The sequence below is a fragment of the Prionailurus bengalensis genome, chromosome D3 (assembly GCF_016509475.1).
Source record: "Prionailurus bengalensis isolate Pbe53 chromosome D3, Fcat_Pben_1.1_paternal_pri, whole genome shotgun sequence".
Lineage (NCBI taxonomy): Eukaryota > Metazoa > Chordata > Mammalia > Carnivora > Felidae > Prionailurus > Prionailurus bengalensis.
The window spans coordinates 76,343,405-76,360,080 of NC_057356.1; the positions used below are offsets into that span (position 1 = coordinate 76,343,405).

Consider the following 16,676-nt stretch of genomic DNA (forward strand, 5'->3'; position numbering starts at 1 on the left):
AACCAGCCCGTCTGTGGCTCTGCTGCAGCTGTCCTAGCGACTAAAAGACACGTTATGACGTGTAAGCACGCACCTGACGGGGGACCCTTGATCATATTGGACTATTTTTTTAATAATTGCTTTAATGTTTATTTTCAAGAGTGAGAGAGAGAGCAAGCAGGGGAGGGGCAGAGAGAAGGCGACAAGAGGATACAAAGCAGGCACTGCACGGTCAGCACCAAGCCCAACGCGGGGCTCAGACTCACGAGCCATGAGATCGTGACCTGAACCGAAGTCAAACACTCGGCCGACTGAGCCACCCAGGTGCCCCGATCGTATTTTAAAGGTAATAAGGACATCTGGGGTGAAAAGATCTTTGGTCTCTAAATCTATCACAGGCAGAAAAGGGGGAAATAGGTTCTTAAGATTCCTTTCAAATTCTTATTACTTTCAAACATAATGTTTCTGTGACACTGTTGTACATTCTTCTATAAAACATTAAGAGAGCTCTGCACACACACAGGGAACTTTTCAATCTGCATAATTTTGTTTTGGCTTGTGTCAAGCCACCCCTACTCACCTTCATTAAATTCAAAGTGATGAATAAAAATGATATTCTATACGACGGACAATGATAATCAATACAACAGGCCGGGGATTATCTGGAAGGCAGGTGTCCCATGAAGTTGCTAAGCATAATGGCTATTGGAAAAAACTGGCTCTTAGCGAAGATGAGCTAGAAAGTTAAAATCCATGGGGCGCCTGGGCGGCTCAGTCGGTTAAGCGTCAGGCTTTGGCTCAGGTCACGATCTCATGGTTCGGAGCTTGGAGCCTGCTTCAGATTCTGTATCTCCCTCTCTCTGCCCCTCCCCTGCTTGCTCTTGATCTCGCTCTCCCTCCCACCCCCCACTCCCCAAAATAAATAATAACATTAAAAAACACTTTTTTTTTAATTTAGAAAGTTAATATCCACTTACCGCATATTTGCTCTCCTTAATACAAAAGAACTTTGTGTTCATAAATTGAGGCTGTTCATGGAAGCTTCGATCATTTGCCTTGACTTGCCATGTACAATCTTTTAAAAAGAAAGAGAAAAGTAGTCCATCAAGCATAAAATTAGCATATTGTTGTGGGCTGAACCGTGAGCTTCCCAGGTTCATCTGGTAAAGTCCAAACTCGCCTTCCAGGCCTCAGAGTATGACTATTTGGAAATAGGGTGATTGCAGATGTGATCGCGTTAAAGTGAGGTCATTAGAGTTGACCCCAAGCCAATAAGGTGATGGCCTTCTTAAAAAAAAAAAAAAAAAAAAAAGCGAATTTGCACACAGATATGCACAGTTGGGAGCTGGTGGGAAAACATGGCCACCTACAAGCCAAGGACAAAAGCCTGGAACAGACCCTTCCCTCACAGCCTCAGTAGGAACCAACTGTACCCACACCTTGACCTCAGATTTATAGTCTCCGAATCGGTGAGACAGTAAGGTTCTGCGGTTGAAGCTACCCAGCTTGTGCAATTGTGACGGCAGCCCTAGCCAATGAACGGACATGCTGTGATTCATAGAATGTTCATGGAACGTTGGAGTTCTAAAAGAGTAATCCTCATTTAAACATGGCCCGAACAAAATCCCAGAGCCCCTGGAAGGTCACAGCTAAATTAAGTCAAATTATTTTTTCCAGACTCATGCACTTGGTTTATAAAATCGGTAGCCGAGTATCGAGGGAATGAAAAAAATCAAAGAAAAAGGCCATCACCCAACTAATCCAACACTTTTGAGTCTTGCGCACAGATCAGCACGTGCTGCTTTACCTCATGTGCTTCGTGTCACAGACACAGTACTGAGCAGACTCGGTCCATTCCATCGGCATGTCTAAATTCCAAGGCATCTGAGAAAGTCCATAGCATCTCTACTGCCGGGGGGAACATTCCTCACCCAACAGGTGTCTCAAAAAACACTTCTCCCAATCCACCCCTCACCCCTCCCCACACTCTTTCTGACCTGATTCTTCTTGGGGGTAGTTTTCTCCACTCTTACTGGCAGATGTTGTCTACTGGTTCAACAGGGCAATTCCCAACTCTGAGATCACGTCCTTCCTACCCCCCCCCCCCCCAGCCAACGACATTCCTAACATCTGTGCTTATCAGATGTGCTTATCTTTGCCCTCTTATTTTTTCCGTATAGATTTATCAGGTATGTATCCCCCAAAATAAGTTGCTCAGGCCGGTTTTGAGCTGTATCACTTGTATTCTTCTGTGAATTGCTTTTCCACTCGCAATACTATGTAACTTTCATCTACACTAATGTGGTGTAGTATAAAATATACTATTCATTGCCGATGTTTTCTAGCATCATGCATATGCCAAAATTGATCAATTCTTCTGTTGGCGAATAGTTTGGGTGTTTCTAGCATCTTGCTATTGTTATGAATCATTTTGCTATAATAATAAACATTCTCTGGAACTCATGTTTTTTTTTCCCCCAGGTATCTACTTAGGAGTGGGAAGTCTGGGTGATGACTTTCCTCTTTTACTTGCCCATAAACTTCCTGCACCCCTCCTCCTTCTCTTGACTGTCCCTTGAGAGGACAGGAGTCCGGTCTATGTTCAGGACCCCTTGGTGGGGGGGGGGGGCGGCGGGGAGAGAAGGAAGGGGAGGAGAGGCAGGTGGTGATGGTAGGACTTCAGCTACAGCATTGGGGAACCAGTCGGGAAGGCGTGAAGCAAGGCAGCATCCTCGCACTGGCTCTAAAGAGCATGAACGTGAGGTTGGGGTCTTCTGACCGGAGACAGGGGACTCAAGCTACACCATGGTGACATCGCACCATCAGCCCACTGTGAAATTGCCGCTGCCTGTGGGACATAGAGATTCCAACAGAAGATCTGTTCCATCCTGAGACGGTCTGTTTATCTAACCTGCAGAAAGGAAAGCTGGCACGGGCTCCAGCAACTCTTCTCCGAGCCTGGGCCCCCACAGTAGCTTGCTCCTCTGTCTCCTTTTTAATGAGACTCCAAGTTTACGGGCCTCCTTGCTCCCCAAACCCAGCCCCTGGCTACCCTCTGCTGTCTCCACGGTGGTCTCCATGTTCCTCCCTCCACAGCCTCGGAACCAACACCTCTCTGTCTCACGGTGGGACCACTGTTTTGTGCTAGAGCTGGCTTTGACGTTGCTCAATGGAGAGCCAACCCCGTGGCCCTCTTCCAGAATCAGCAGGAGATGGGCTCCTCCCTGGTTTGTGAAATATCCTGGGGTCCTTTGTGGTGGGGTTGCAGCTGCTGCTTCCTGGGCTGATCCAGACTTCTCTCTTTCTGTCCTCTCTAGTGGCTCCACAGCTGGCTGAAGACTCATTGGAGGTGGGTTTCTGAGTTGACCTGTCACCCTATCTTATAGCATTGTCACCTACCCCGTGGTGATAGGAGCTCCTCCTACAGGGTTTGGTCCTCCCTTCTTTCCTTCCGAGCGTTAGCACTGGGCTGGGAGACTCCTTGGCTTCCAGCCTGTCCACTTATGGAGCCTTCACTGTGCAGAGCTGAAATAAGGGTCCCACTACTGCTCATTTAGCTGCTTGGGCAGCAGATTCGCAGGTAGTCTCTGGGCCTGCAACCACCACACTGGGCAGCTCTCTGGGGACAGGCCAGGGCCTCCCATGACACGCTGAAAGTCCCCCCGGAGGATATGCTTGCAGACCTTCCGAACGAATAGGAAAGGCACAGCTCACAAGGTGAGGTCTAGTTTATCTCTGGCTCAAGTCCTTTTTATCTCAATGGATCACCTCATGAGCCCAGCACCTCATGGAAATTTCAGCTCAAGGGATCTTTCTAACATAGAGATGATGAACCTGGCAGTCAGGCTACCTCCGCAGAGGAAAAATATTTCCACCTACCTGGCTTGTCTTTGCCCATCTACTCCTGACTTCTTCAGTCCCATCATGCATAGGTCGGTGGCTAACACATGTTCAGTGCTTAGCCTGTGTCAGGCATGGGGCCAAGTAGTCTGGCTACTCTGTCCACTTTGCTGTCCTGACTGGGGCTTCTCTTGTGACCTATGCTCCAAACCACCCTGAGAACTCTGCCCACAAGCTGACATCAGATGGTTGCTTATGAGCATAGGGTTGACCTTTCCACCAGGAAAGGTGGAAGTCAAATATCAGGTTGTGCTTGGTTTCCTAACGGGAAGGCAGAGGCATAAGCATCCCCTGCTATGAAGGCTCAAGACCGGATGCTATCAATCGCGAAGAAAAGTCGAGGAAGCACCTCCTTGGCATTAGGTTCTCCAGTGACTTGTGTTTGAACGTGCACGCTAGACCAACCCCGCCCCCGACCGTGGGATACACATGTGTGGGTGAGCCCAGTTTTGATGAACCCCTCCCCCCCTGCAAACTGGTAAGGGAGGGAAATTAACAACTAACGGGACTCAACTAGTTTTGGAGACGGGAAGATATTAAAAAACATTTTCAAGTAAAGAATTCTAAAAGTATCCATCTTATATAATTATCACAATAAAGATAGACTTTTAAAAATAATGTGTTACGTGTTTTCAAATGATTCACTTTCTAGACTTCTCCCTCATCGGAAGTACAGATAATTTTGCAAAAGGGACAAGCGTGGACTGCTGAAGAATGCAAATAATTAACCTTGTTATTCCTTTAAACACCACAATACCATTACTGAAAACTCCTCTTGCATCATTTTGGCTGCCCTTCATCGGGCAATCATAATGATCGTGTCATTGCAAACGCAGAAGCTCCCAGCACCTCTGTAGCTAAAGTGCAATTTTATCAAATGGGAAGATTAAACTGGAACCGGAAGACAACTCATAAGCTCTACTGCAATGTGCATTATCTACTATGCAATCAGAATATAACGTATGCAATCAGAGCATTTCTTTTCCACTCAAATAGGACACCTAAATAAAAGTAGGTAAAATGGATATTTTATGGGATGATCCTGAATCTATTCTATGTCACGGAAATTTGAAAATGCATGTGCTTTTAGTGGTTTACTTTGGCTTGCTGATGACTTAAGACACACCTCCAGGCACCAGTGTTCCAGAACTTCACTGAGCCGCTGTTCTAAGATTCAGGAAGGCTGAGAAAAAAACGTTGACAGGATTCCTCAAGAATCAAGAAAAGGCCAAGGGGAAGGGATAAAAATCGATCTCAGAAAAACTCAACAGGAAAGAATAAGCCGCCCTTGTAATGAGCTGTATTCTTTGGTCCCCCTCATGGCTCTTTTTCCCTCATCATTAAACCCCCCAGCTAGTGGCTCCTCTGTCTGTCCCAGCACCACACCTCATCCCCAGCCATTTTGATGTGGACGCCTCTGACGCAAAGTAGCATTTGGCCTCAAGCAGGGCCCGTGAAGGGTTTACTGGAAATGACCTCGGTCTCTTCATTTTATGCTTTTGATAACATCTTAGGGAGACCAGAGAAAGTAACCACGTTATCTTCATCTGCAACATACTGAGCTTAACCGCAGGAGTTTTCTAGTTAACTTTAGAAATCTGATTGTAGTCAAATAGTCAATAACCCCATTTCCAACAAGGTTTCTTGTCTGGCATAGTTCAGACAAATCAGAGGGCAAATAAATCGATGCCTTCTCTTAATCCTCCCCTGAGTTTTATGCTAATTGCTTGAGGAATATTTCAAGCAGAGGCCATAAAAAAAGCAAAAGCTGTGTCTGTGGTCAAATACATTTGCAAAAGACAGCATAAAATACTGCATCCTTTATTTTTTTTCCTCCTTTGGACATTCAATGGACCCAGTAATATATTAAAGGCTCTAAGAAGGCATTTTTAAAATTTTATTTAATTCAGTCTTTTCAAAATCAATATGACCACAGGCACATTTTGTTAAAATTACTGAACACCTACTAATATGGTTTGAGAAATGCTCTGCTAAAGTGCATACCTTTAGGAAGGGTAGCAAAATAACATTCGGAAATATTTGTCTTTTTGATCAAACATTAACTAATTACTCACTTGGAACAGAGAACTTTACAAAACATTTGGACCACAAGGCTAATTTACAGAAAAAGGATATATCTTGTCCCATGGGGCGCCTGGGTGTCTCAGTCAGTTAACATCCAACTCTTGGTTTCGGCTCAGGTCATGACCTCACGGTTCATGAGTTCGAGTCCCATGTCAGGCTCTGCACTATGGTGCAGAGCCTGTTTGGAATTCTCTCTCCCTCCATCTCTCTGCTTCTCCCCTGCTCGTGCTAGCACTCTCTCACTCTCTCTCAAAATAAAATAAAATATTTAAAAAATTTTAAAAATTACTTTAAAAAAGAAGATATCTTGTCCCATTTTCTAGAATGAAAATATTGACTAAGAAAAGAGAAGAAATAATAAATTTACAGGCAAAAAATGCACGTGTGTCCCCTTGGTAAAAAGCTAGGAAGATATCAACTAACAACATTGTGTAAAGCCATCAATGCATGTGTCCAGAGATGCATTTAACATCAACCAGCTGTGGCTCAAAACCATCCCCGAATTTGGTAAATGTGTATTCAATATGTCTACATGTTACTACATGATACTCAGAGTGTTCCTACGGTCACCAAAACCTTTGATTGCCATTTGGAAAAGGAAGTAAACTTCACCTGGCCCCGCATCCTTACTGCTGGTTCTGAATTCTTGCTTAGACACCAGTAACCAAATAGCTACATGGGTGGGTATGGACTGCAGTCAGCCAGCAGAGGAAAAAGAGCAAAAGCTTAACATCAGAAAGAAAAAGCAACAAACAACAGAAGAGAAAATTGGGTAAAGGACATGAATAGACCTCTCCTACAAAGAGAAATTCAAATGGCTCTTCAATACGTGAAAAGCTACTCAAGTTCAGTAGAAAAGAAGCGTAATTCTTCAGGGAAGTACCAATTTGTTATCTCGTAATGGCAAAATGTTGGCAAGAGTAAGGAATGTGAGGACACACTGGGTTGAAAAGAGAGTGGAGGGTCAGGCGCTCTTAGGTAGTCTCCGTGGACAGAGATTTGCCCATATCTACCAGATTTTAACACACACATGCACAGACTGAAGGAGTGATCCCACTTCTAGGAATCGATCCCCCATGTACATATTCACACATGGGAGAAATGATTCGGCTCGGCGTTCTTCAGTGCAGCCCTATTTATCAGAAAGATTAGAAACACCCCAAATGTCACCACGAGCAGCCGGTTAAACATCGACATGACAAAAGTCTAAGCAGTCTGCAAGAAAGAAAGAAAGAAAGAAAGAAAGAAAGAAAGAAAGAAAGAAAGAAAGAAAGAAAAAGAAAAGAAAAGAAAAGAAAAAAAGAAAAGAAAAGAAAAGGCGGCTTTCTATGGACTCAGAGGAAAGATCTCCAAATTACGCTAAGCAACAAAAGCAGGGGGTGTGTACCATACTGTGCTTTCAGCCATGTGACACACAGAATTGACGCACAGTAGGGATGCACGCATGTACACATTCTGGCACACGTGTGTTTATGGATCTATGGGTATGCAAGGCACGTGTCTGTAAGTCTTCTTTGCACTTATAAGTGTATGTATATTTCCAAGAGGACATTTGAGACTGACAACATCAGCTTCTTTCTGGGAAAGAAAACTGCATGGCTGAGGGACAGAGGAAGCACGGAAGGAGACTTCATTTTCACCACTGCCTTCAATAATTATCTCCAAATGCATGTACTACCTTTCAAAACAGTACGTTTGCAATTCAGTTCCTTCCCTCTATAGGTTTACATATAAAGCCAGTGTGTATGTTGGTTGATTTCTTACAGTCATTATACCATTCTATTTACTATTTAAAAAAATATTTTTCTAAAAGGCAGTGGAATGGTGAGTGGGGATAAATCAAGAGGGAAGAATACAGGAAAGGATGGACGTCTATGTGGTCATGGCTTCTGATGCCCAGCCAAGCCACAGGGCTTCAGGACGGCAATGCCACAGTCAGTTGGCGGTTTGCCCTGGTCACACTAGCAGCAGTGAGCGGGATGTATTTGAAGGGAACAAGTGTCAGGGCAGAAGACCACTGCAGCCATTGATGTGAGCCCAAGCCAGAACTAAGGGACTGGAAATAGCAGACAGATTCAAGAACTTATAGGACAACTGTCTGAATGTGGGCAAGAAAGAATGAGAACTTGAAATGAGAAAAAGGTGACCTCAGGATCCCAGCCTGGGTGACTGGACGGACAGAGATGCCAAGAGCGAGCTAGAGAACACAGAGGTGGAAGTCTAGTTGGGAGGCTGGTGAACTGAAGAACCTCTAGGATGCATGTGCGGGGCTGGGGGGGAGGGGAAGGAAACCATCCAGGAGCCACAAAAACAGATCTGGACTCCAAGCTGAGGTTGAGGGCAGAGATACAGATTGTAAGGTACTGGATATGCAGATTCGGGTTGAAACCCTGAGCGTGAATGGATCACATCGGAAGTGAGTATGGAGGTGGTTTTAGGAGGGAGACTGAAGGAGCCAGGACAGAGAGGGTAATGACACAGGAAAAGCGGGGACACAGGAGGCCACCCCAGGGGAGGGGCGCAGAAGGATGCGTGAGTTTGCACAGCCTTGAGTTTCTCACATGGAGAGGAGGTGGCTCAAAGCGGGTGCCCTCGGGAGAGCACTGATGGTTTGAACAGCTCTTGAGAAGGCGAGAAAGGCATTAGCCATGGGCAGGCAAGAGCGACGAGTCAAGAAATGATGTTTATCTGCTGGTTTGTGTGTATTCATAGCATTCAGCTCTGTTGCTCCCTCACTCGACCCCATCTCCCCAAAAAAGAAAAGCAATGAGCTCAAACACTGAGAGAATGAAAGCAAAAGGCCAGATGCTGCGGCTTGTTAATGCGCGCGCACGCACGCACACACACACACACACACACACACACACACAACTTTGCTCCTTGTTCTTGGCACTTGCTACATAAAGTGTGGACAAGTTGGACCCGGTTAGAAATGCAGAACCTCAGGCCACACACCCCAGACCCACGCACCAGAATGGCAATTTAACAAGATCCCAGATGGACTCCTATGCACTCGGCTGGATGAGTTTCTTTCAACTGGGAATCCCCGAGAGGGGCTTTTATCACATCCTGATGCCCAGGGCTCCAGCCCCAGGGATTTTTGCTTTAGTCTGGGCTGAGCCCAGAGAAGGTCCCAAGCGATCCTAATTTGCAAGCGAGGTTGCCATCCACTGCTCAGGAGGAGGGTTTTTTCTCAGTCTTTCTCCTTCTTCCCTGCCACCTGAGGGTGACCAGTCCTCCCGACAGCCCTCCCTTGTCACAGAAGCAACATACCACAGGGTTTGAGCAAGGCAGGACTTCAAATTTTCATCTGCCTTTTGAAATTGACGTCTCTCTCTCTCCCTCAGAGAATCTTTATTCTCGTGGTGCTTTCCCAACTTGATGCGCGTACTAGTCATCTTGTTAGTAGACTCTGATTGGCTGGTCTGAGAGGAACCCAATGTTCTGCATTTAATTAGCACCCAGGCGAGGCTAGCTAATAGACCTCGCTCTCAGGAGCAGGTGCTCTAGGGGATGCGTCAGACTATTGCACCGATGTGATGTTGAACCCGGTGGGATTCGTTTGAAAATGAAATTCCAGGCACCTGTGGAGTTTAAACGCTCCACCCAAGATTCTGTTGCATCCGCGGGACTGAGACCCCCCTTCCCCCCCCCCCCACCGACCACCACCACCTTAGAGTGAGTGTCTTCCTAAGGTGACACTCCTATCATTAAAAATCTGCTTTAGAGACTCGGGTTTCAAACGGGCACTAAGAAAAACAACAGCCAAGTTGGTCTCCATGAGTAAGAGCTTCCTGGTCAAGGTTCAGTCGTAAATGACGTTACTCCCAAGCAAGTTCTATAAAATGAGATAGCACAGTCTCATCACTCCTTTCCCCATCACACGTCACTCGGCCAGGAACATCCCACACACCCTTTGTTTTAGAAGCTGACAGTTACTATGGTAACCATAAAGCTAAGGCGGTAGGAGGCAGGCCACAGCTTCTTAGGGACAAAAAAAGAAGTAGCCAGTATGGAATTTCCCCATGGTCGAAAATTCACAATGCATCCACTTGAGTGGAGAACAGAGCTCTCCCCCCAGCATGCTTCGTGGATCTTCTATGATTTACATATTCCAGTGGGCTAATCTGTTTTTTGATCCCAGGTGAAAATTAATTCATAGGTGCTCTAGAGAGCCACAGCCTTGCTTCCAGATTCTTCTTGGAAGATAGCCCTTCTTTAAGGGAGACGGTGTCTTTGTTTGGTCGACGCCACATCCGATCTGAAATCATACCAAGGACAACTTCTTTTCCTCTGTATGTCTTGATGTGCACGCAAGTGATACCTTTAAACCTTAACAATTGAACTTGCCATCTTAACCGCCGATCATTTCGCCCCTGGGCGGAATGTTGAGCAGCATTCTGAGTTGGAAGAGAGTTTTAAAGAAATGCAATTCTGCGGTGCCTGGTTGGCTCAGTTGGTAGACATACAATACTTGATCTTGGGGCTGTGAGTTCAAGCCCCACATTGGGCCTAGAGCTGACTTCAAAGAAAAAGAGAAAGAAAGGCAGTTGTATATTTTCAAGCACAGAGAGCCACCCGATCCAGCCGGGAAGAAAGGTCTTTGGGACTGCCTGTAAAGAACAGCTGGGTGTGAATGAACCAGCTTCTCCCAGGCACACGCCTCAGAGGTGCCTAGAAGATGCTCTGGGAGCGGCTTAGCATTCCCTGCATGATGTTGTTCACAATGCTATTTTCGGCTTTAATCAAAAATCAAAGACAAATGACACTGGAGCCTCTGTTTGAATCGGCCCTAATTCCAAAGCGGTAGAATCAGAATTAGTTCTAATACGCAGTAGTCCCGTGTCTTTGCTAACCTCAAGCATGAGAAGGTATGCAAACCAGGCAAGTGAACACCCCAGGAGCCCGGGTGCTGGCGGCTGGCTGTGCTGGGTGGGAGTGTGCACATGTGCTTGTGGAAGGGGTGAGGGGCATGTCCTCACTGGAGAGACTCTACAGCCATTACCTGCAGTCACTCAGTCCCCTCCGTGCCACTTACATGGGCACAGCAAACTCCAGGAGTCAATTAACTACTCTCACTGGGATGGCAGTCTGGGAACCGAAGCTCAGTGCTGTCTATCACCGCGTGGTTAAGGATTTGAAATGCTATCACTTCCCAGCAACAAGGCTGCTCCATTCTAAGTCATTTCTTACCACTTCATCAAATATTTTTAACTGCCAGGTACCCAGCAACACAAGCAGATGTCTCACCGATATCCCAAACTAGTGAGGCTCAAAACAACAGCTCTCTCTTTGACCTACGATGGGCCCTCCCCCTGCATTACTCATCCCTACAAACGGCTCTGTTATCCACCTTCACAGAAAGCACTTCCGAAGGCCATTGCAACAATATCTTCCAATCTGCAATGTAACCTTCTTACACCTCATCAACAAACGGCATCTAATTTCCCTTCCCTTGAATCAGACCTAGCCTCGGTGACTCTCTCGTAACCAAGAGGTGCTCAACACAAGTGAGGCTGCCTGAATTCTGCAACCAGCTTCTGCTTTGATCTTGACCTTTCCGGATGCTCGTTCTTCAGGTGGCCCCTCTCATGGGACCCTCCATTGCAGCCCAGTGCCATAGAGATGCCCAAACCATGCAGAGATGCTCCCATCTACAGACCCGGCTGAGCCTTTGAGTTACCCAGCTCAGGTGCCAGACACGAGTGAAGAAGATTCCAAACGATTCCGGGCCCCAAATGATTCAAATCATGTCAGTTGTTCAAGCCTTCACAGTTCAGGGCCCAGACATCCTAGAGCAGAAACAAACCACTCACCATGTCCTGTCTGAATTCCAGACTCACAGAATCTGTGAACATCATGATGATGATTTTATGCCAGTAAGTTTGGAGTGGTTTTTCATGCAGCAGTAGATAACTTGGAATATCCCCTAGGGCACCTAAGCCAGAAGTTATTCCTCAGGCCTCCTTTTCTCTTGACCCTCAGATCTAATGGGACTTGTGAATGTCAAATCCTTAACATTTTCTTAATTTTATTGATTGAGTGATTGATTGGGAGTGAGCACGTGTGTGTGAATGGGGGCGATGCAGAGAGAGAGGGAGAGAGAAAATCCCAAGTAGTGCTGACAGCACAGAGCCAGACATGGGGCTCAATCTCACCAACTGGGAGATCATGACCTGAGCCAAGATCAAGAGTTGGGCACTTAAGAGACTGAGCCACCCAGGTGCCCCCAAATCCCTAACATTCATCATGATCTGTCTCCTTCTCTCTATCCCGGCCACCTTGGTTTAGGTCCTCACCAGTTTTTCTTGGACTATTGTCTACTCCCTTCTCCCTGCTCTTGCCAACATGGGATTTCTAAAATAAATCCATGTACCCACTATATTTCTTGGGTGACTATTATGTGCTTTGCATGGAATAAACATGGCCCCAATTGTCATTGCACCGATGAGAGTCACACAGTCATTCAAGGACATAATCATAAGTGCCCTCACGGGTATGAAGGAAAGCTCATACTACAGGGGGTCTGCTCCAGGCTGGGGCTCAGAGAAGGCTTCTCTAAGGAAGTGAGACAACACCGAGAGCTGAAGGGGGAGGAGTCGTCAGCCACATGGAAGGAGCTGGCATCAGATCCCACGTGCAGTGAAGTCTTTGTCCCCCATGGAGGCCAGACTGGGAGGAGCAAGCATGACTATGGAGAAGCCACGGTGGGAGGCGGCTACTGCAATCTAGCCATGTTATTTTCAGCATGTCCAAAGTCCAGCATGGCCCATCATCTAGGTTCCAAAACTGGCTCTCTGTTCCCTGAATGCTCAGCTCCTTGGAGCCTCCCTTCAAGGGGCCTCAGCCTGGAACACCACTCTCCTGACACCACTGGGGTTGATTTACCTCTCATACTTCCTGCGGACTCAGCTCAGGCATTGTCACCTCCAGGAAGCCTTCCCTGACCAGGGAAGGCTGCTGAAACGCTCACCTGGTTCCCTAGTCATACCTGTGAAGCTCTCTGACATGTTCAATCACAAATGCCCACTGAGCCTCTCCAATGTGCCAGGCATGGAGCCCGGCGCCCTGACCCCAACGGGGCACAAGACAGATTAGCCCCCGGGCCCTGTAGCACTTACAGCTTAGCTGGAAGATGGGCAATAGACAATGAGTCACTCAGCTTTTGATTTTTTTTTTTTTTTTTTTTGGTGGGCAGGGTGTCTACAAACTGTACCTTTTCCTCCAAGTTTTAATTTAAATTCTAGTTCATTAACATGTAGTGTAATACTGGTTTCAGGTGTAGAATTTAGTGATTCATCACTTAACATGCAACACCCAGTGCTCGTCCCAGCAACTGCCCTCCTGAATGCCCATCACCTATTTAGCCCATGCCCCCACCCTCTTCCCCTGATCAATCCTCCATTTGTTCTCTATCATAGTCACTCAATTTTTAAATTTTTTTTAATGTTTATTTATTTTTGAGAGAGAGAGACAGAGTGTGAGTGGGGGAGGAGCAGAGAAAAAGGGAGGGAGACACAGAATCTGAAACAGGCTCCAGGCTCTGAGTTGTCAGCACAGAGCCTGACGCGGGGCTTGAACTCGGGACCAGCGAGATCATGACCTAGGCCCAAGTCAGACGCTTAACTGACTGAGCCACCCAGGTGCCCCAGTTACTCAGTTTTTAAGTCTCACTGAGAGAGGTGCTGAAAAGCTGGTGGGGAAGCCCACAGTGACCTCCTCTTGTCATAACCGCCTTGTTCCCCAGGCTTTTAGTTCCTCTGTGTGCGGTAGGCGTACCGCCTTCCTCCTGCCGTGGAGCCTCTGTATGTGTTCCCCTACTCAGGACCCTCCTGCCTCCCCTCTCCCTTCCCCTGATGAGCTCCTCCTCATCTCTCATTTGGCAGCCCAGGCAACCTGTTTCACAAGGAAGTAGGGCAGGCTCCTGTGTCCCAGCCCTTGGAGCAGAACCACAGGTCCATCCATTAGGAGAGCAAGTCATTGCATGAGTGAGGCTCTTTCTGCAAGCTTTAGCTTTGTCCCTGCAGCTGTACGTATGCAGGGGTTAACTTTTCCACAGTTTTCTGCCTTCTCTGTTTCGAGAGACTTGCGCCTTGCGCAGTCTACTTCAGCCCAGACCCACAGCTTCACCTGAGAAACCACTGGGGCCCAGGAGAGCAGACGTGGGAGTGGCATGAGAGTCCACAGGTCCGTGAACAAAAAGACTGGAGAAGGCTGTGTTCATGGGAAAGGCTTAGAAGATGGCAGAGGCAGGGGTGACTGACCCTAAATCACCCCAAATTTCCTCAATATGCGGGCAAATTCACTGGTGGGAAAATGAACTGTTCTTTATCCCATCCACCTCTCCAACCATTCATCATCCTTGGATGTGGGGACAGAAGGAGCTGTTTAAAAGAAGGAGTCCACAGCTTTAACCTTGGGGGTCCAGGAGAATCTGAGTGCCCCAAAAGAAAGTAGAGGGGTCGAGAAGAAGGTTCGATGATGGACAGATGAGAGGAGATGATAGGGCAGGGTAGACACTTTCACTTTGATATGGAAGACATTAAGGGAGGAACTGGCCGGAGGGGATAGTGGAGAATATGAGCTACTATTTATTGAGCATTTACTGTGTGCCTGAAGCTGTGCTAAATCCTTTACATTTGTTTTCTGATTTTTAAAATTGTTTTTTAATCTTTATTTATTCTTTGAGAGAGAGCACGCGCGCGCGCGCACAAGCACGGGAGGGGCAGAGGGAGGGAGACACAGAATCTGAAGCAGGCTCCAGGTTCTGAGCTGTCAGCACAGAGCCCGACGCGGGGCTCGAACTCACGAACTGGGAGATCATGACCTGAGCTGAAGTCGGACACTCAACCAACTGAGCCACCCACGTGCCCCATTTTATTTTCTGATTTAACCTTCACAACTACATTATGCCCATTTCATGGATGGAGACACTGAGGCACAGAGAGAAGCCCTTTCCTCAAGGTCACACAGCTAGAAAGCGGTCCAGCGTCCTCCCTCTTCCTCACCACGCACCTTGCCTCTCAGAGTGACGCAGAGATGTGGTAGGTGAGCAGGTTAAAGGGAGTTAGCTTGCTCAAGGAAGCCCTGTAGAGAGAGAATGGAGTACGAAGGAGGGTTGTGAACATTCTTCAAAAGGAACAAGAAAACAGGAGGGGTGCTGGGCAAGAGGGTGTTGTCTCCTGCCAAGGTCAGCACTCTCCAAGGAGAGACTGTTACAAAGGTCAAGCACTTCGGGGAAAACAGGTTGGAATATGATGGCCGACAGAAAGCTCACTGGCCTTGGCACTGGCGTTCTTGGTGACTTTTAAAACAGCATTACGCGGAGGGCAGAGGGCAGCCCACGGAGGGGAGGAATCCAGGGGCCCAAGAGGATGCAGTACGAGAGAGATGGGTTTCCAGAAGCTTGGCCAAGAGAACAGGAGACAGGACACCAACTGTGGCAGAAGGCGGGATTCAGGCAAGAATTTGTGGTAGGACAGGGAAGCTGTGAGCACATCCGTGATTTGTGAGCCAGCAGAGCAGGAAGATGGGAGAGGTCAGAAAGCAGTGCTCCCTGGGAGGCAGGAGACAGCCTTCTCATTCATCCCCAGGCTCAGAAGAAAGGGCCAGTCTGCACTGATCCAGTGCTATCCCGAGCATTTATTTATTCCCAAGGGCTTCATCTCTAAGCTGGTTCCTGGCCGGCACAGAATTGAGTTGACATAGCGGACACCAGGATGGGTGGGATGGTTTTAAAAAAAAAAAAAAAGGCAAATTAAAAAACTCCACAGCATTCTAGAGTCAAGGGGTTTTAGGAACCTGTGGCTGAATAAAATTAAACTGGCTTATTATTATTTTTTAATCTTTATTTACTTTGAGAGAGAGAGAGAGAGACAGAGTATGTGCATGTGCACAAGCCGGGGGAGGGGCAGAGGGAGGGAGAGAGAATCCCAAGCAGGCTCCATGCTGTCCGCACAGAGCCTGATGCGGGGCTCGGTCCCATGAACCGCGACCTGAGCCAAGAGTTGGACGCTGAACTGAGTGAGCCACCGAGGCGCCCTTGAACTGGTTTCTTTCGTGCGTGAATTTCTTGGATCCTTTTCAGCTAATGGACAACCTTAAACTCCAAGAAGAGGTTAAAGAATTAGGAGCTTCCGGTCTCAGGGGCTAGAGAATCTTTGTGCCCTGGAGCATCTGCAAAAGAAGGGTTTCCCAGGATGCACACTGGGAAATACTGCTCCCGTGTGCTCATCAGGAAACGAGGGTTCATCCCGTAGCATGGGAAACATTCCCACTTATTCTTCCCAATCCTTGCTCAAAGTAAACTCAGGGTAAAATTACTCCAGTAAAATCGGTGGGTTTATCTCTTCCTCTGTGGCACATTCTTTTTTTTTTTTTTCAACGTTTTTATTTTTATTTTTGGGACAGAGAGAGACAGAGCATGAACGGGGGAGGGGCCGAGAGAGAGGGAGACACAGAATCGGAAACAGGCTCCAGGCTCTGAACCATCAGCCCAGAGCCTGACGCGGGGCCTGAACTCACGGACCGCGAGATCGTGACCTGAGCTGAAGTCAGACGCTCAACCGACTGCGCCCCTCTGTGGCACATTCTAACAGCGTGTTTACTTACCCTTGCTCTGGAGCCTCACAGCTCACAACAAACGTCCTTCAACTGAAAAGCATTCATAATGGAGCTCTCAGAACGCTTGCTTAACTCAGCTGGGCCAGGGC

General features: G+C 47.3%; 1 protein-coding gene across 1 annotated transcript in view; it reads right to left on the reverse strand.

Annotated features, from left to right (window-relative positions):
- Nucleotides 1-16,676, reverse strand: part of ATP8B1 (ATPase phospholipid transporting 8B1) — a 127,235-nt gene that overhangs the window by 46,476 nt on the left and 64,083 nt on the right. The window contains exon 3 of the mRNA XM_043558962.1: nucleotides 957-1,054. Coding sequence (XP_043414897.1) covers nucleotides 957-1,054 — 98 coding nt within the window. The remainder of the gene's footprint in view (nucleotides 1-956; nucleotides 1,055-16,676) is intronic.